Here is a 20,835-nt window from a genome sequence, read left to right as displayed (position 1 = left end):
GGGGACACATTTTTTTCCAGATCCTAATTTTGCTTGAGCGCCGTTTTGACGGCATTTACGCTCCAACCACGAGGCACGCCCGTCGTGGGCTACTCCGGGAGTTCACAAACGCGCACGGTGCGCAAGCGCACTTGGATCGCGCCCCCACCGGAATCCGACGGCTTCCAGAGGGTTTCGAAAAAGCGACCTCGTGCTCAGCCTCTGAGTTACCACAGCGGGTCTACTCACTTATCAGACATGCTGACCTAAACTGGAATACGCATGTATTGTAAAGGATCTCTGCCGAAGTAATATCAGCCAAACGTTGGAATTTTTCCAGAATTTTAGCAGGGAGCAAAGTGGCCCGACTCTGCTTGCCCTGCATGTTTTATCATGCATCACGTCAGAGCCCCGCCATTAGGCAAGCCTCAATCATAATGCTCAATCAAATCCTCAATCATAATCACAAATTTAAATATTTTTAATTCGCCAGCTGCTAGCACCTCTACACAGCATTCGTCATTCTTTGTGACGTCATTGCAAGGTTAGAATAGTTTTATTTTTGACGTTACGCTCGTATATATCATTTGTCGTCGAATTCGGAACAATCATCGAACAAACTAAACAAGTACAGCGTGCATAAATTTTTGTTATGACGGACGCCTTATGCAAAGGCCCTTTATCTGGACTTTTGAAGTATTTTAAATAGCTGAAAAGCAATTTAACCACGCTTACTCTAGCTCTGTTTAAACGTACGGTCAATTAAGAACGATGCCACCGCTACAGTGCGAACTGCATGCAGAAATGGCATCGTGTGTCGGCCAAAGCGGAAATGCGTAGGCTAACGACGTTATTTTAACGAAAACAAATTTGTCTACCACTGACTATCAATGCATCAGCCTGAGTACATGTCCTATGTCAAGTAACTGCTGTGTTAGACAGTGTAGCGTTGATAAACATAAGCCGGCTAGAAATTACAGAAACGCGGCTTGCTGGCTTGCGCAGAGAAGACAAACTCCTTGCCTAGTATTTCAATTATGGAAGTCAGTTCACCGCGAATAATAGAACGCAACAGATGATTTCCTGGTCACTGTTTGGTTCAAAATAGGCGAACTCAACGACAGTGCTTGCCCAGATGGCATTTCACGACGCCTGAAGTACTCATAAAGGACACACTGTACCACAATAATTAGGTGAAAGCAAAAGATAGTAGTATTGTGAACTGCAGCACAAATACCGTAGCCGTCATAGACGCGATAGCATTTGTCTACAAATTTGTCTACCACTGACTATCAATGCATCAGCCTGAGTACATGTCCTATGTCAAGTAACTGCTGTGTTAGACAGTGTAGCGTTGATAAACATAAGCCGGCTAGAAATTACAGAAACGCGGCTTGCTGGCTTGCGCAGAGAAGACAAACTCCTTGCCTAGTATTTCAATTATGGAAGTCAGTTCACCGCGAATAATAGAACGCAACAGATGATTTCCTGGTCACTGTTTGGTTCAAAATAGGCGAACTCAACGACAGTGCTTGCCCAGATGGCATTTCACGACGCCTGAAGTACTCATAAAGGACACACTGTACCACAATAATTAGGTGAAAGCAAAAGATAGTAGTATTGTGAACTGCAGCACAAATACCGTAGCCGTCATAGACGCGATAGCATACGTAATCCACTGCACTCTTTTAATGCGTTAGCATTAGGAGTGTGGAAGTGTAAAAAAAACTGTGTGTGAAGTGTGGGAAGCAGATCACTGGTAGAGGTAGACAGGGGATGGCAGAGCTTACAAAAGCATGTATGTATGTATGTATATATGTATGTATGTATGTATGTATGTATGTATGTATGTATGTATGTATGTATGTATGTATGTATGTGTGCGTGTATGTATGTATGTATGTATGTATGTATGTATGTATGTATGTATGTATGTATGTATGTATGTATGTATGTATGTATGTATGTATGTAGTGCAGCCGAAGGCCGTCTGCTCCGGACCACCATCTGCTGCAATATTACACTTTCGAAGAGGTGTGTCGAGTGAGTTCTTGAAGAACATATTGCAATGGGGTGGACGCGGTTTCGATCATAGATACCTGACTTCAAGAGGCGCGACGTAATACTAGCGCTTTTCTCTCGCATTTACCGCTAAGTCGCAGTGTTTTAACACGATAGCGTTAAGGGCCGCGTGTCGCAGAATATCCGGTGTCGGCGTCAACGAGGCCCGATCACGCTATCGCGTTCCACTTTCAAAGGCGAAGCTTAAGCGTCCTCCTCGCTTTTTCTTCCTAAACGTGGCCACAACGACTGTCGCGCTCAGCTACACCACGAGCCGGCTGCCCCCTGACCTGCAAGTCGGCCTGGTCCGCCGCTCGAGCCGCTAGCCTCTCGCGCATCACGCACTGCCGCACCGAGCTCAGGTGTCGGGACACATGCACCGTGCCGGACAGCGAGCCGATGGCACTGGCAGCAAGCGACTTGGCTCGGCGGGCTCTGCGGGTTTCCGTTCCTGGCTGGACGAACAACCGGTCGCTGGGCACCACAAAGGCCGAGCCCAATAACTCGGTGCTGGACGACGAGCTCGAGTCCCTAGAGACCACGGCTCGCTTCTTCGGCGACGGCCGCTGGGTCGACTGCGTGTTATATCACCACTGAGAGGCCACTGCTATTGAAAGTCAAGGTAACATGGTAATAAACGAGTAGAAATGGGGTTAATAGAGGGGCCGGATTTTTATTAGTCGTTTCATTAGAAGCCAAGAAACACTGACACGAACGACAACATAGGGGAAATTACTTGCGCTTAATAAATGAAATAAAGAAACGACAAATGAATAAAAACTACAGGTTGTGGGATTATTTCCCACCTACGACAAGCAGTTCTTTCATCCACTTTCAATTCCTTTAATTTATCCTTTCTTTATTTCGTTTATTAGGCACAGGTAATTTCCCCTATGTTGTCCTTGGTGTCAGCGTTGGCTCCTTGTGATAAGGTAACACTCCAAGGAAATATATCATCAGGCGAGAGAACGGAAAGAGATACAAAATACGGACTAAACGGGCGTAAACAGAAAACTTGTCTAAAACACGGGCACTTTTGTTTGTTTAGTATTTTAGCATTCAAACAAAAAATACAAGTGCGCAGCACCATCGGCACGACTGTTTATCTGAAAGATGCTTCGCGCGTAACGCGCGCTAACGGAAACTGCGGTCTCCTTTTCCTTTTATTATTGTTAGGAGCCATTGTTCTTTCATTCATGACCTATATAGCGGCGAGTCACAAGTCATGCTTACCAGAATTCCCCCATCGCCTCGTACATGAGCAAACCATATCACACTGTGCCATCAGCAAAGACACATGATACGTGAAGCATTTGTTCAAATGAAAGTGAATGGTGTTAGGGGGAGCGACCAAGATCTATGCACTGAAATTTTGTTTCATCTTTGCTCTGTGATTGCTTCCGTTTCGCTCAAAGCATTTAGTTCGAGTAACAGGTCCGGTAATGCGTCGCGGGCTTTCTTAGAAGTTTACGCATGGAGGCGACCACTTTCATTGCAGTACCAATGGCCCACTCGGCGTGGTTCCTACCACCGTTTCTTGCGAACAATAGTGACCCGTGTACTTGCGTATCCTTTTCCTGGGGACCGTATTTCAGCCACTAACAAGGTAAGGTTATGGTTCCGCGCAAGACGCACTTTTGAGTGAAGAAAGGGAATTACATGCTGCTTCTCGACAAAGGTGGTTACTGCTCTTCTCTGACGCTGCACGATAATTCCTGGCTAGTGCCTCCAGTCGAGGGGTGGTACTGTGGTCAAGTCGCTGTTTTTCTTCTTTATTTATTTATTGTAGGGGGAGTTTCGAGCCCAGAGGCTCTTCAGAATACGGGAGTAGGGATTTAAATGTTTGTGCGGATATTTCCATCATGTCGACAGGTAAAAATACTGCTCACAGTCACTTCTCGTGAAACTTCGTTCTGTCAAAACTATAAAGTTTCCTACAATTATTAGAGGGAACTCTGACGCTGCCATCGTTCAGCCAGCATGGGAATCGCGGGTAGTACATGGATTTCTCTGATCTTCATGCTTGGGGCTTCTCACATTCTTGTGGCTGCGTTTATAACGCTTTATATGAGCCAAATTGAACTAAATTTCAAATACATTGATACTTTTTGAATGAATGAGCGAATAAGACTGTGCAAGCACGCAAAATCGCTGCTAATTGCAGTGGTTCCGCTTGTTCGTGTGCCCGTGCCATAATAGTTTCAATATTAGGCTTCAGTGCTGTAGGTGCTCTATTCGAATCCTGTCATCGAAAAATTTCAGTCAAGTTCAAAGAATTATTTAAACCCACTACTTTCTTAAAAATGGTCACTTTGCAAAGATACGAAGCCCCTTAAAGCTAGAAGGACGAAGTTTAGGCAAATTCGTGTGCTACCCATCATTCCCATGCCGGCTGAACTGCCCTGCTTGCAGCTCTCGTGCGAACAAGCGCCACAGTTCCGTCTGGTGATTGTGTGCAGCTCTAAGGTGGAAACGTGTGGCGCAATTGCTATCACCATAGAGCTTGTTTCTATTGAAATTGCTAGAGTCAACTCTGCCGCTGCGATCCTTCAGCTACTATACAAATGGCGGTCAGTGCATGTATATGTCTAAGCTTCGTGATCGTGGCTTCAAACGTTCTTGTAGCTTTCTTTCATGTGGTTTATTCAACCGTAAGGGCCCGAAGGCATTACATAAGGGCCCGGAGACATTAAATACTGTTCTGTCTGCTTTAATTGGCCTATATTTATAAGCAGTCGATTTTTCTAAAAGCAAGAGGGAATAAAACTGTGAAAGATGCATAATCATTGCAAATTCTGGTATTTGTAACAGGATAGCTTGTAGAAGATGAACGATTTGCAAATTGCCAAAGGCGTTTGAAGCCAGAAGAATGAAGTTCAGGCAAGTCAATTATATAGCACGTCTTCCCCATGGTAGCTGAACCCACCTGCTTGCCTGAACCGGCTGCAGGAGTGGCCTAGTGATCCAGCGCCCACTTCGGCTGAGGGAGGTTGTGGGTTCGATTTCCTCCGCCGCCGGGCAACCACTATTTCTCAATTGGGCACAAGTGTACCCCGGCCTGACACCCTGTTTTCTTGGGGAAACGCTTGGGGAAACGGGCGAGCGCCCTAATTCCTCGTGGAAACCATCGTGAGCACAGAAAACAAGGAGTCTTGCGCTCATATGCCGCCAACTTCCCGATAGCTAGCTTCTCATGCCAAGCGTCTGTTACTACTTGTAGCTGCCGACCATGAGGCCGGAAGCGCGGCTGCACCTCTTTAACCGCTGGGTACCCGGCGGCAGCATTCGTCTGCCTCCCACCGCAGCGGCGGATGCTCGACTACTCCATCAGCGCAGCGGTCGCGAAATAGTAGAATGTCCACCTCGTATGCTGTTCAAAGCCAAGTGTCACTGGCTCCTTTTTTTCTAATGGGTAGAATTGTACCACGACCTAGCGCTTGGTTGCTTATATGGGCTCTCGTGTCGAAAGGGGCCCTATAGCAATTTGCGAGATTCTCTAGGCGACCCTTGTCCCCACCACAGCTTTGTTGCGATAGTCGAGCCTGCACAGCTGCTGCGGGAGGCACACGAGTGCTGCCGCCAGTTACCTAGTGGTAAAATAGCCACAAGCGTGCTACCTAGCATGGTGCTCGGCAACAACGGGAGTGCCACACACATGAAAGGACATCCAACTATGGGGAAGTTGGTGGCATGGAACCACCATACTCCTTTTTTTTTGTAGCAGTCCTGGCGTTTTGTTTGTCTCGGTTCTTGCACAGGCAGCGTTAAGGTGTGGACGAACCTCTCCGACGCAACGCATCCTTGAATAGCCGAATGCCTGGCGTTGCTTGTACCAGTCTTATAAAGCGGTAGGTTTCCGGCGGCGGGCATTCAGCCGTGTATGTCCCGTAGCCGAGCTAGGCGGCCGACCCACTGAGTCAGGACGGCGGTCCAGAGGGTCTAGCGTATGTGCCTCCTCTACTGACTTTTCTAAAAAACTTTGTTGTTAACGCGAAGTGTCATGTCTTTCGCTTGGCACGCGAATGCTGCGCAGCTTATGTCATAGCCCCAGGACTGCCGAGTAACGAAGATTCCCGAAAAGCACATGGACGCATTAGCACACCTGTGCTCGTTTTCGAGGAGAAAGTGGAGGGTTTTTCCGGGCATCCGAGTCGAAGCCCTCGACCACCAGCGTCTTCCGGTAGAACATGGCCTGCTCCCAGTGGACGGGAACCCATGTTGGTAGCGGTAGCAGGCAATTATCCAGATCCTGTACGGACAGAGCCGGATTACGAACGGTGCTTTCTCTATTTCTCGAGATTATTTAATTGCGCAGCAGATGCCTACAAGAAAATGGAGATCACAGTAACAGTAGCTGACGGAGGTAAAGCCATTGAGAAGCACAATATGCATGGGGTTTTTTGCGCAGCAGATGCCTACAAGAAAATGGAGATCACAGTAACAGTAGCTGATGGAGGTAAAGCCATTGAGAAGCACAATATGCATGGATGAGAAGCGTAAGTAAAACTTCAAGCAGTTATACCTTACGCGCGTCTGTGGCAAACGTGTTCGTGGGCACAAAGCATTCGTCTCTAGGCAGTTGCAGTCGCAATGAAAACTTTAACATGTGCATCAGTAGCAAAATTTTCTCACGCAGTTACGTTGTTTTGTTACTATACTCGTAGGTGAGTGTTCTGCGCTTTGTAAGTGCTTGACATGCGAACTGCTGGCATTAACTACATTTGGACTCACGTTGTTACCTTTACCGGCAAAGCTTAACGCAAATTGGGTGCGCTTCAGTTAGTGCTCCGGTAAGCAACTAGCTCACGTAGTGCAACTACATAGTATGACCAGCCGAAATGCTCGTATGACTATAGCTTCCAAGACCAGCTCACTCACCAACTCTGTTTCACACATGAAGACAATGGCAAACACCGGGATGCAGCTTAGTTGAACGATGTCGAACCATGTGATCACCGCATAAATCCAAATTGGATAATGACCGCCTCCAGAGTGCTTAGACATGAGCTTGATTGAGAGCAGGGTCTGTAGAGAAAGATGAGAGCTCAGGTGCGCAAAAAAGTAATCGTTACCAAGAAACTCGATCCATGTTCAATGCAAAGCGTGCAATTTTTTAAATCAAGAGCTGTTAGAAGCACACTGATGATTATGCCTGATTTAATTTCTAGTAATCCAATCAGTGTTGTTTGGGTGACTGTCATTCATGCGTCAACTAAGTGTACATACGTTTGGTCTCTGTAATAGTTATCCAACGGAAATGTCCACGTCCTCGGGACTTCTTGACTTAGATAATTGTGCGATTTGTGGTATTTACTTATATGCACCGTTTTCATGCCATCTTCTGCGGCATGCAGCAAGGAAGGTTGCACAGCCCGTCTGAATGCGAGTGCACGTTAGCTTCCCCTGGATGATGACTAAATGCCCTTCTGTGCTGCTAAGCACGAGGTACTGGGTTCAATCCAGGCCATCGCGGCTGCATTTTGATGGAGGCGCAATGCAAAAACAGCCGTGTACTTAAATTGTGGTTCACATTAAAGAACCACCGGGGGTCAAAATGTTGTTCCGGAGTCCCCCACTACGGTGTTCCTCATATTGAGATTGTGGTTTTGGCACGTAAAGTCCCACGATTACCATTACGAAATGCCGTTTAGACGATGCCATGACACACGGCGGCTGCTTTTGGCGACGAATGTTTGTTTGTTTTACCTACAAGTATTAGCGTACACGGTTTTCTGAGTTACGATCACCTGTGCTGTTATTGTTGTAAATATATCAATAAACTTCTCGTTTGTAGTTTCATGACCTCGCTAATATTTTGGAACGTCATGCTGAGGGAATATATAGTGCCTATTTGGAATTGCGAAATCACGGAGACCGACACACTAAAGCAAAAGCTAAGTAATAAGCTATTTCATGCGGTGCGTCAGTCCTCACTTCTTCGCGATTTCAAGCAGACGCTTTCCTAAAACAGCGGCAGTGGTATGAAAGAAGCATTGTTGATATAAATTCGTTGATGATATTCTTCCTAAATGGTGTTAGAGGTATCCCTACAAAAATTAAGTTGCGTGTATTTTGTAAGCTACAAAGATTAACATTTGTAATCACGAGATTGGTGGTTATAAAATACTTGCAAGTAGCGTTTGTCTTACCATCGCGTAGCCCCATATCAGTCTCAATACTTACAATAGTTATCACTGGTATGACGGAAGCCAGGCAGGCTTTCACAAAGAAACCGCATTCACGTCCCGTCATTATCCTAGAAGCGATATCGAGTCGCCGTAGACCTGTAAAAGCAATAACGTTCAATCTAACCTCCGTATTCAAGAATGCGCCTTAACTTCAAATCCGTACTAAGCTCGATCTAAATGATGCCTGGCGTGAATGTAACCAAGACGGTCATTGCATTTCGTTCAGCGCATTCACTTTACTCACATCAATTGTACACTTCACCTTCATCAATTCAAGCATGGGCTACTTGTTAAGCGCATCACAAAACGCTCACAACACAGACACCAGACGGGAGCTCCAATCGTGTATCTGAGTTGGGAACGCTAGCCTTGCGTTAACGTTTATGTGAAAGATGCACCGACAAAATCTAACGAGAAGTTATTTTCATAGTGCATGTACTTTCCTACATGTGGTTAAAACAATTAATGAAAAGTACACAGCTTTTGACAAAAGGACGCGCGTCGGACAACGGCTTGTATTGGAAGCAATTAAGAACCGACGAAGCTTCTGTGAGAGTGAGAAAGACCATAAACCATGTCATGTTGCGTCTTCGCAACATAACATACGACCGCGTAGTCAGACAGGATTGTCACAACTCCGGGTATCCCTGCCATCCAGCTGCAGATGTATGCAGTTTCGTAGCGCGAAGCCTTCACCGCCTCACCCCGCTAGCAATACCACCAGCTCCAAACGTAGCAATGGGGACCTTCCCATATTATTGAGCTGCCCCGACTTTGTTTTCCGCATGAATAACGTATACCTTATATACGGCACCACTAAGTAACTATCTCTGGCCCCCTTTCATAACGTCATATTTTACGTCAAATATAACGACAACATTTTTTAGCAACTTCCTCATCTGTAATGCATCGAACAGGGTATTCCGAAGGTACATGATCATTTATTTAGTCCCAGTCCATGCTTCCAGGAAGGAGTCTCATGGGCTTGTCCCGCTTCGCACGCTCTATAAGGCCGCGTAATGCACTAGTCCACTTTGTTTATAAAAATTTGGCTGCCCTGGCAAACAATTAAACTACATTTCAATTCGCCGTGTATTCGGGATAGGGGTTACACTTTTTACAATAAAGTGCTACTTTGAGGGTAGTCAAATGTTAGTCCTCAAAATTTTTGAACCCAATTACCAGCTTCGTTTCCGTTTTTTTAGACAATTGCTGCGGCCGATGAGATGGAAAGTTGCACGAGTTCGTGAAAGTGTATGCTAATAGCGCACGCGGACAACACACAGAGCGACGAAGATTGCAGCGGGACAAGTGCTATATGTGTGCGTGTGTGTGTGTGTGTGTGTGTGTGTGTGTGTGTGTGTGTGTGTGTGTGTGTGTGTGTGTGTGTGTGTGTGTGTGCGTGTGTGTGTGTGTGTGTGTGTGTATTGCCACCTGCAGTAGTGGGGACAATGCAAGCAAAAAGATCGGATGGCTAAATATCGATAGTGTGCTACCCCCGGGCCCGCTAGATAGCCTGATACCGTCGCCGTTGTCTTTCAGAAGCCAGCTGTGTCCATTAAACGTCACCAGTCCTTTTTGGAGACACGTGACAAACTGGTGGATGTGTTTGGTATTTCTCACTCATGCCACAGACCCGTCCTGGGAGCGCAACCATCAGCCCAGTGCCAATAGAGACTCCCGTCCATCGGGCCAGCCGCAGGATCAAAGGACTGCCTCCAGAAGACAACACAGCGATTCCAACCACTTCAGCTGGTATGGATAGCACGATGACGACCTGGTACACACTTCAGAAACCAAGGGTCCCAAAGTCATGCCACGGCAGCGTCTTCGAAGATGTCAAAGAGTGGATGGCCGACTTTGGGCGCGCGGTCAAGTGCAATGAATGGCACGACGCCACTTAGAAATTTCTATTTTTGCGTGGAGGATGGCGCGCGTACGTAGTTATGAAACCGTGAGGAGCAACTGACGTATTGGCCTGAGTTTGGCCGTCAGCTGCTAGATACCTACGCCAGCGCTGATCTCCATGAACGGGCAGAATGAGTGATCCAGGCCCGCGACCCTCTTCCCAATGAAAGTGTCAGTACGTTGGTCGAAGACATGACGTGCCTCTTCACACGAGCAGACCATGGACTAACCGCAGACAAGAAGTTGCGTCACCTGATGCGATGAGTGAAGGAACAGCTCTTCGCTGGTCTTGTGCGGAGCCCACCGAAGACAGTCGCCGAATTTTATTGGAGACTGTATGTATGTAGAAGATGCTTCAGCAGCGGTAGAACTTCTACGAGTGGCAAGTGAACGCAACAGCCATTTATGATATTTTCCCAGCGACCGGAAGCAACAGGGACAACGTCCGAAAACGCATTCGCATCATTGTACGGGAAAAAATGCAGAAGATTTATGGCACATCACAAGCTACGGTGAGCTCCATTGGCAACGTGGTAAAAGATGGAAGTACACCACGCACTGCGGTCCAGCTTGCCTCTTGCTAACACTGCGCCTGTATCGGCTGAACACCGCCGTGCGACCTACGCAGAACCTCTGAGACTCCCTGCTTCGTCACCCCCGCTATTGGTTCACGCCTCTCATCCGGTTGCGCTTTCACCAGCCCAACCAGTACAATATATCGCAGAACGACGCATGCCTCCAGCATATCCGCCTGCCACTCCACATGTAGTTAGTTGTACAGCCGGAGCAGCCGGTGCATTACGACTTTCGACGCATGACCCCTCGGAAGTTCGATGTTCGGCGCACACCGGACCGCCGTCCTCTGTGCAAACACTGCGGTGAAGCTGATCATTTGTACCGCCAGTGCCCATACCGACGTCTCGGGTGACGGGGCTTTTCCGCCTACTCACCACCGCCCCGACCTGGCCAACGACTCCAGGTTATTGAGCGTTATCTATATCAACAGCGCACGCCACCACCTACCGGACGACAGTCAAGCTCGCCGTCGCGAAGGCGATTTTCACCACCGCCCCAGCGATATTCGAGCGCACAATCACCAAGTCCCTACGGGGACTTGGTGATCACTGGGGCGAGGCCGCTGGCATTCGACGCCCTGAATGCCTCCGATTGACGCGAACAAGGACGGGCACCGATCCGACGTCAACTGCAGCTGAACGGAATGACCAGCTTTCGCTCGACGTACCGGTGGGGATCGGCGGTTACGTGGTTAGCGCTTTAGTGGATACCGGTGCGGACTTTTCAATTATAAGCGGGAAGATGGTGATGTGTCTAAAGAAAGTAATCACTCCTTGGCATGGTTCGCAGATTCGGACGGCTGGTGGTGACGTCGTTACTCCGCAGGGAACCTGCACGACTTGCGTTCGGAATCGAGAATCTACATTTGTGGCTAGCTGCCTTTCCTACGCGAATGCTCCCGTGAAGTCATCGTTGGGGTTGACCTTCTGCAAGGATACGGCGCTGATAGTCAACTACGGGAGGCGTAGCCCCTTCCTCAGCCGATCGAGCAATCGACGGGTACGACGACAACCGACGTGGTTACGCCCTTCATGTTTCCGCCGCAAGTGTTACGCTTCCTCCACGAGCCAGTGTCCTCGTCAAAGTTACGTGTGGTGGAATGCGCGAAGGTGAAGTGATAGCAGAAAGTAACTTATCACATCTACTGAAGCAAGGTGTTTGTGCGGCTAGGAGTGTGCTCCAGCTTAGTGAGTTGCTTGTCACCAACTTCAGTAACAAGCATCGACACCTTTTCCGCAGTACTTCGATTGCGTTTGCCGACAAAATCTAGAACGTGGCTGAATGTATCGCCTCTGAAGCAAGTGGGATGGTCGACAAGTCACTGGGTAACATGGACATTATGTCAGAGCTATCGCAAGATGACAAGGCAGCACTGCGCGAGCTCCTGCTTGAATTCAGGGCATGCTTCGCAAGTTCGTCTCAGGTTCGCCGGACTTCAATAACAAGGCACAGGATCATCACATGCGACGACGCACACCCGATACGCTAGCAGCCCTACCGCGTGTCGGCGAAAGAACGCGAAGCGATTCATGCGCAAGTAAACGAGGTGCTCGAAGACGGCGTTATCGAACCTTCCAAGAGCTCATGGTCGTTTTCGGTAGTTCTTGTCAGAAAGAAAGACAGAACACTACGCTTCAGCATAGACTACCAGAAGCTCAACAACGTAACTAAAGAGGACGGGTACCCACTGCTACGTAGCAACGATTTATTTGACAGACTGTGGCACACCCTGTGTTATTCGTCACTCGATTTGAAAAGCGGATACAGGCAGATTGAGGTAGACGAAAGAGACCGCGAGAAAACTGTCTTTGTGACTCCCGACGGCCTCTATGAATTTCGAGTGCTCCCTTTCGGCTTGTGCTCAGCTCAAGCAACGTTCCAACGAATGATGGATACTGTCCTCACTAAACTGACATGGCATACTTGTCTGGTTTATGTAGAAATGTTTTCTGAAACATTTGAGCCCCATCTTCATCGCCCGCGGAATATTTTAGAAGCGGTCCGATCGGCTGATCTCACGCTTAAACCAGGAAAGTTCCACTTTGGCTATGAAGAGCTCAAGTTTCTCGGACACGTCGTTAGCGCTAGAGCAGTCAGACCCGATCCCGACAAGCTTGCCGCGGTAACCGCTTTTCCTCCTTCGGCCGACGAGAAGGGCATGCGGCGTTTCCTAGGTTTGTGTGCGTATTGTCGCCGTTTCAATGGCAATTTCTCGCAAATAGCGGAACACCTGACTCGCTTTACCAGGAATGACATGCCATTTGCCTGAACAAATGAGCAACAGGCGGCCTTCGCTGAACTAGGGCAACGCATGCAATCAGCAACCGTCTTGGCAATATTGACTACGACGCTGACACCGAGGTACATACTGACGACAGTAACATCGGTCTTGGCGCAGTACTCGTGCAACGTCAACACGGCGATGAAAGAGTAATTGCTTATGCTAGCCGCTTGCTGTCCCGTGCCGAGGCGAACTGCTCTGCCACAGAAGAAGAGTGTCTCGCAGATGTTTGGGCCATCATGAAGTTTCGCCCTTATCTCTATAGCCGTCCCTTCAAAGTGGCGACATACGGCAATGCTCTATGTTGATTGGCAAACTACATGATCCTTCAGGACGACTGGCATGGCGGAGCGTCAGGCTACAGGAATTTGACGTCACTACCGTTTAAAAGTATGGTCACAAGCACGAAGACGCTGACATACTGTCCCGTGCACCCGCCGAATCTGTCAGTCGAGTCAGAGGACGATGGCGGCTTCCTGGGCGCCATTAGTGCATCAGACGTGATGCAGGCAGCGTGAAGACGGTGAAACTCAACCTATCATCGATCACTTAGAGGGCCGGTCAACAGCTATTCCACGCCATCTACGTCGCGTATTTACGTCCTTCTGTATGCGAGACAACGTGCTTTACAAGAAAAACGCCCGTTCAAATGACCGAGCCTACCTCCTGGTGGTTACAAAAGACTTGCGGGACGACATTCTTTTCACTTGCCATGGACAGCCCACATCTGGCCACTCAGGCTCCTCACGGACACTCGCCAGAGTACGCGAGATGTATCACTGGCCCGCGATTTCGGCAAGCGTCAAAGAGCACGTTAACGGCTGCCGCGAATGCCAGCGGCGAAAGTCACCGCCCATGAAGCCTGCCGCGTTATCGCAACCCATCGAACTCCTCATAAGCCATTCCACCAAGTCGGCTCGGACATTTTTGGGCTTTTTCCTTTGTGAACCGGCGGCAACAAGTGGGTGATTGTCATGACTGACTGTTTAACCCGCTAATGCCTAGACAGAGGCGCTACCATGGGCCACGGCTACTGAGATAGCGCAGTTCTATATGTACCACATTTTCTTGCGTCCTGGTCCCCCGTCCATTGTAGTCACAGACGGACGGACGGCGTTACCAACTCAGCTCATGAACAAAATTTTTTAATTGAGCAACACTAGGCATCGAAAGACTACTGCTTACCATCCACAGTTCAACGGGCTTACGGAGCGCCTAATTATGCGATCACGGACATGATTTTTATGCACATCGACGTCCAGCCCAAAACATGGGATCATATCTTGCCTTACGTGACATTCGCGTATAATACCGCTGTACAAAAAACGATGCACTTTACACCATTTAGTCTCCTTTACGGCCGCTAATTTCATACGATGCTGGACTTTATGCTACCGTGTCAAGACGACGAGCGCCCAGCTATTGACGCCGAAGAATTTGACCAGCGCACTGAGGAAGCTCGCCAGCTTGCGCGGCTTCACCTCGGTCAGCAGCAGCATGCAGATGCCTGGCGTTATACCATCCACCACAGACACGTATACTAGAACCCCGGCAGGCAAGTGTGGGTGTGGACTCCCGTTCAACGCCGTGGTCTTAACGAAAAGTTGCTCAGCCGGTATTTTGGGCCATGCAAGGTGCTGCGCCGCATTAGTGACGTGAACTACAAGGTCGTCCCGCACAGTGTGACTCACACACGGCGTATACAACAACCTAGTCCTTACATCGTTCACGACGTCGGCATGAAGCCATATGTTACCCGTTACTGGTTATGTTTTCTTCATTTATTCATTTTTTTTAAATACTTGCGCTGCTGTTACCTCCGTTTCTTTAGACTCTGCACGTCATGCTTCACCTCTGTTGTACTTGTGTCTTTCCTGTAGCGGTCTCTGTGTTCATTGTGCCAGCATCTGCCTTGATAACCTTTTTGTTTCCTTTACACCGTTTCTTAACCATCCAGCCCATTGTCGTTTCGAGCAAGTGGGGAAATGCCACCTGCAGTAGTGGGGACAGTGCAAAGGAAGTGACAGGAAGGCTAAGAAGCAAGAAGTGCCCGTGCTACCCCCCGGCACGTGCTATAGCCTGATCCCGTCACCGTTGTTTTTCAGAAGCCAGCTGTCTCCATTAAACGTCGCCAGTCCTTTTTGGAGACACGGGACAATATATATTTGATGCTCCATAAAAACCAAATGCTCCACCAAAAGCCCGCGTCTCCTTCAGTACTCTTGAGTTAGTTAGTTTCAGTACTCTTGAGTGAGTTATCCAGGTACTGCACTTCCTTCTGTGATAGTGCAAGCAAGGTTGAGGCTGCGCAGATTTAACGCTGAGTTACGCACTGCATTGGCCATGCTTCAATTACTCTCTCACATAACGAAGCTGCTGTAGGAAGGGTACCAATGGAGACAAGCGCTTATGTCATTGCAGTCGCATGGCGCCATGGGCCAGATAACCCTGTGACATGTCCGACCCCAAGTCTTACAGCAGTGCTAGCTGATTTCTGTCACAAAGTGAATAATGCAAAGACGCACCACAAAACTGCAGGAACACGATGGACTCGAGGAAGAGCACTGCGAAGCGTACGTTCTGGTCATGATTGTGCACAATAATCGCGGCAATGTTGGCTCCACCCTGAAAGAGAGGAGGCATTGTAATATCGATTTCGGGCAACCAGTTCTCTATAGCAACATGATGAGCTTCCGATGTACCGCGGTGCACCGCGACAGGCTCAAAACTTCTCGTCTCGATCTCGCATTTATAGACGAGCACTAAACCAATATGTTAAGCGGGGCTGGACTGAAAGATTGGGCTCCAACTATAATACGAATTAGTCATTCGTAATGAGAACAGAGCTTTATTGAGCAAGAGAATTACGAAGATTGAAAATTGCAGTGGCGCCATCTGTTGCAGGCTACGTTACCTCTCAAGTGACGCCACCACTGGTTGATTTGCAGAGAGCGGCATGAAGGGAGGTCTCGCGTGGAGATTACGTGAACTCGCTGTTTTAACCTACCCTTATTGCAAAAGAAATGTGACCCCCCCCCCCCCCCCGCCCGTACCAAGAAGATACAAAGGAACCCCATAAAAATTTCTCAGAAAGAGCGCTTTGGAGTTGAAACAAAACCAGATGATCCTTCTTTTGTGCGCATCGAACCTAAAGCCAACGCCTTTATTACGCGGTCGATCTGTAAAGGCTGAGAACCAAGTCGGCCAGGCCTTCGCTATTGTCGGGAGCTTCACATTGTTTTGTTTTGGCATATTGATAATTAGTGCCCTTATCGAAACACAGTCGCGTTCACATGAAGGCGACAGTAGCTTGTTGCAGTTCCTATAGCGCATCACGCTAGAGCCTATGTGGCTGTAATTACATGCAGTGCATTCACTCACAGCAAGTTAGAGCATGAGTCCGGCATAGCGGAGCAGAGCACACGGCGGGAGCCTTCTTACTTTTCTTTCTCCCGCAGTATGATGCGCGAGATTTTACACGCACCGCCATGACACGACTTACACCACCTCGAACTATAATACACCCTCTCCTGCCGCATGAATGTGGATCTTCTTCCTAGCGCATTACCGCCATTTACATGGATGCGACGCGCTAGACAACCGATGCAATGCGCCAGTTGTTGCATGCATGTAAACACCATCAAGCCCCATGGCTTGAGTCCTGGTCACTTGAATGTGTCCTGCAACGTTAGGCTTCCCGCATGCCCATAGTCAATGTTACTGCCCTCAATACTGTCTAAAATACCCCGACGCATGGCAGACTTTCACGAGCACGCTTTTTGGTAGGTTCTTTACGCTTGCCGGGATTAACGGAGGGAGCTAGTATGCAAGCACTAATCACCTGAGTCAGTGCCACGTCACTACGCACCGGGCCAACATGACACAGCCGACCGTAGCAAAAGGTGAACGAGATATTATTTTTATTAACGCTCCAGGTGAAATCACCAGTGTTCTACGTATTAAAGATAATTCAGTGCAGGTAGTGCTGTGAAATGCCCAAGAAAATAAATTTTCCCCTAAACCTCTCTTCCGGCCGCCCGATTATTGGACATTTTCGCGATTATCATTGGGTATGGAAATCGGTCAATGATAGCGCAAGATATGCGCAGCGGCGAATAGATTATCTCGGATGCGTCATTGCTTTCCCAGCATAAAAAAAGAAAATGCTGTTATTCCGGCTGATGCAGTATTTATTTCCACCCATTCACACACTCTGCTCCTTATACTAAATATCGAAGAAGCGTTTTTAAGTTTCAAGACTAATTCACCAGCAATATGACCAAATTGACTAAGCGATGGCGCTAGCAGAACGTGTATTAGAACGTGGTGAAGGCCTTGTTTTGTATGTGATTAACAGTGAACGAACGAGGAATATCGCTTGAGAGAACTTATAGAGGGGAGGACTTCTCTTTGCCAGGGAAGCACAGAACAGTCCTTTTGACGACATCCAGTGACTCTGCTGTTCCTCACTTTTAGCCTCGTTCATGCTTTGAGCCTCTCTCTCGGACACCTGTTGCATCTAAACAGGGTAAGAGTGTAATGTAGCGACACCACTTGGATACGAACACTCAAAAGGTTAAAACAGCAGCATCTATGAGCAGCTGTACAGCGGTTTTTCTACTCGGTTCCACAACAATGTACATGCCCAAGTTTGGTTTAAATATCCATTGGTAGTGCTGAAACGTTACGTCGAAGTTAGAGCACATATGCAGTAAATGATGTCGGTTATTAAGAGGAAGCGCTATCTCTCGGGCTCCTATCTAACTATATGGGAATGGCGAAATCATTTCCCTGAGCAACCACTGCACCAATTTGGCTTAAGTTTGTTGCAATTATTTAAAAGCTGACAGTAAAAGTTAGTAACTCTAGACACAGATGTCTAATTTAGGCCGTCATTATTTTTATAAATATCCTTCAAATCTGCAAATCTTCGAAAAACTCAACTATCAAGCTTTCAACATCAGCTCGGCAATGAAAAAAGATGTGGTACTTCTGTAAACTGCACTTAATAAATCGCAGTTGGCTCCGAGTTTCCTGTCTACGATAAAAATTTTAATCAGGACCAACTCCGATTTTTGAGGTAATATATATATGCAATACTCAGAAACGTTTTATGAGACACCGGCATGATTTATTTTAGTGATATTTGAAGTTGATAGAAAAATAACATTGTATCTATTATAGGAATCAAAAGTATAACTTTGGACCTCATTTCTTTTTCTTTTTTTTCATGTAGAAACGACACCGCAAATTGGTTAGTTTAAGCAAATACAATCACCAAGTTTACAAATCCATACACCTGCACCAAAACATATATGACTGCTCTGTATACTGTATCTATTAAAACATTTAAAGTGGACAGGATTAATAAATATATAAGCTTACAACTTACGGCAAATTGTTCCAAACCCTTATGAAAGTTTTGCTAAATCATACTCACAAACAGTGACATAATTGACAACAGTGTATAGCGAATATTTTTTTAAGGCGAAAGCCTTTCTAAGCTCATCGTGAAGTTTGTTTCAGTAGACCTGGCCGCCACTCCATGTGAAGACAGATCAGACACATTGAAGAATAAAAAATGATTGATAGTGACAGTTAGTGAATGATAACGTTATAATAGAGATTGGTAGAGGCTTGTAATGACTAGCAATGACTAATAATGACTAATAATGGCTTGTAATGGCTACTAATGACTACTAAATGACCAATATGTCTAACGACGGTTTTTAAAGACCACAATTGATTACAAATGACTAAAAATGCTTACTAGTGAGTATAATAACAAATAATGGCTGAAATGACTTGTAATGACTATGAAATGGCCACTATGTCAAAGTACAACTCGTAACGACTACAATTGATTAGAAATGACTAGAAATGCTTATTAATGACTAGTAATGACTACTAATGACTACGAAATGACCAACTTGTCTAACAACGGCTTGTAATGACCACAATTTATTACAAATGACTAAAAATGCTTAATAGTCAGCAGTAATGACTAACAAAGACAAGGGAAAGGGAAGAGGCAAAGTAAAAGAGGCGAATGGTAAGAGGACGAAGAGTAGGCTTTTGCTATTCACCTCTTAAGAGAGATCATAAGAGACCCTGTAATTTTTTAACTTTACATACTTTTATAGGTGTAGCTTCGAGAGTTGTGAAATTGATTACTTTTGTGAATTTGCAGAGTTCTAAACTTGGCACTTCTGTTGAAAGTCTAACATTTTCAAGAATTGTAAGCAAATCAGGGCGCAAATAGAAAAATGCACTTGCAGCAGTCGCTAGAGCTTGATATTTTGTTTAAAATGCCAGAAGCCTTACCAAATTTCGGGTGGTGGACCCCAAGCAAAAGGATTTCGTATTTCCCACATGTTTAAATACCGTTTCTCGAGCTAATGCTTCCTTCCACGAACATATAAAGTTTTGTAGGAAAGGTTCGTTCTGATATAGCACTAGTAAAAATCGTCAAAAGGAAAACAGTCAAGCATTAAAAGTATTTACAACAACACATTCTAGTTCTCCTAGGGGATGTTCTTCATGCGACTATCTCTGTTTTCATTATTGCTGATCGACATCGGCGTCTTTCTTTTGCCCCTTTTGACAAGTTAAAGTTTGTGATTTATCGATATTGCAAGCTGCCATAACAGAATATAGCAGAAATGAACCAAAGCTTAAGACACACACATAAAAACAGAAACAAATACTGCGCTTCCTTGTCTTAGATTCGATAAGTGCTTTTACAAACAGATCAAGGGGCAACTCACGTATTACACCTGCATTCATTCACTCTATATTACTCATGAAAATACACGTAAACTAGTTATTTATTTATTATATGCGTATTTATATATTTATTCGATAGCAATGTATGTCCTATGAGGCGGAAAACAAGGTATTCTCCGAAATGAGTAGTAACAAAGATCATGGTCAGCGTCTTGTAAGCTAGAACAAGTTAGAGTAAGGTGACTTAAGATGCAGTAAGATGAAATAGGCCTAAGTAAAGTGAATGAAGGGGAATGAACGGAATGAAGGTGAATAAAAGTGGAGGGAGGCGAATCAGAGTGGACGAAGGTGGATTAATGAGGGTTAAGGTTAGTACAATTTAGAGCAAGGTGGATTAACATGGACTAAGGCAGAGTTGTGAGTGGCACCTTAGAATGTATGACGTAAGGTATCATGGACTTAACCAATTGTTTAAAGAAGTCGTGGTGCTGTCGCGTTCAAATCCCCTAAAAGACTTAACTGTCAATTTTTGTTTGTTCATTTATTTATTCATTCGGAAATTTATTCTATCGAAATATGTATGGCAATTACAAAGCACACCTTTTTGGAACCCAGCAGATTTGTCAAATAGTCCCTACCGACTGTTCTTAAAGAAAAAACACTTCTATAGCACCTGCTATTATTATATTTTTACTGCAGTTGCATCAATATTTATTTATTTATTTATTTATTTATTTATTTATTTATTTATTTATTTATTTATTTATTTATTACATAGCTGCCGACTCCGCAGCGGTAGTAGGCCTCAATTCATCCCACCTGCCACAAAGTACAGCTTTCAATGCTACCAGTTGAAAACACCCACTATGCACAGCTGCCGGCTCTGCAGTACAACAGTCGGGGCTCGTAATCACGTGGAATGACACACAGGTGGGTCGATGCATGGCTTGCGACAAGGCCACAGTCGTTTGAGCACTTTAAAGGTGACGAAAGTTTTAAGAGTTGACGTGGTGTAGACCTCTAGAAGGCGAGATGCCGCGATTTTCCTTTTGCTTTTTAGGTACATATATTGCTTTTTCAAAGACATTGTACTTCTCAGGGTCAATTTCAATATTC

The 20,835-nt window shown here is 46.3% G+C and overlaps 1 protein-coding gene across 1 annotated transcript in view; it reads right to left on the bottom strand.

Annotated features, from left to right (window-relative positions):
- LOC135897890 (uncharacterized) overlaps positions 1 to 20,835 on the bottom strand; it is a 164,811-nt gene that overhangs the window by 56,719 nt on the left and 87,257 nt on the right. Inside the window, exons 13-18 of the mRNA XM_070533200.1 lie at positions 17,360 to 17,512; positions 15,519 to 15,618; positions 8,224 to 8,324; positions 6,919 to 7,065; positions 6,143 to 6,289; positions 2,331 to 2,615 (exon numbers count right to left, since the gene is read on the bottom strand). Of these exons, the coding sequence (XP_070389301.1) occupies positions 2,331 to 2,615; positions 6,143 to 6,289; positions 6,919 to 7,065; positions 8,224 to 8,324; positions 15,519 to 15,618; positions 17,360 to 17,512 (933 nt within the window). The remainder of the gene's footprint in view (positions 1 to 2,330; positions 2,616 to 6,142; positions 6,290 to 6,918; positions 7,066 to 8,223; positions 8,325 to 15,518; positions 15,619 to 17,359; positions 17,513 to 20,835) is intronic.

Source organism: Dermacentor albipictus, chromosome 2 (assembly GCF_038994185.2).
Source record: "Dermacentor albipictus isolate Rhodes 1998 colony chromosome 2, USDA_Dalb.pri_finalv2, whole genome shotgun sequence".
Classification (NCBI taxonomy): Eukaryota; Metazoa; Arthropoda; class Arachnida; order Ixodida; family Ixodidae; genus Dermacentor; species Dermacentor albipictus.
The sequence above is the reverse complement of the archived record's forward strand: the minus strand, read 5'-3'. Positions and strand labels throughout refer to the sequence as shown.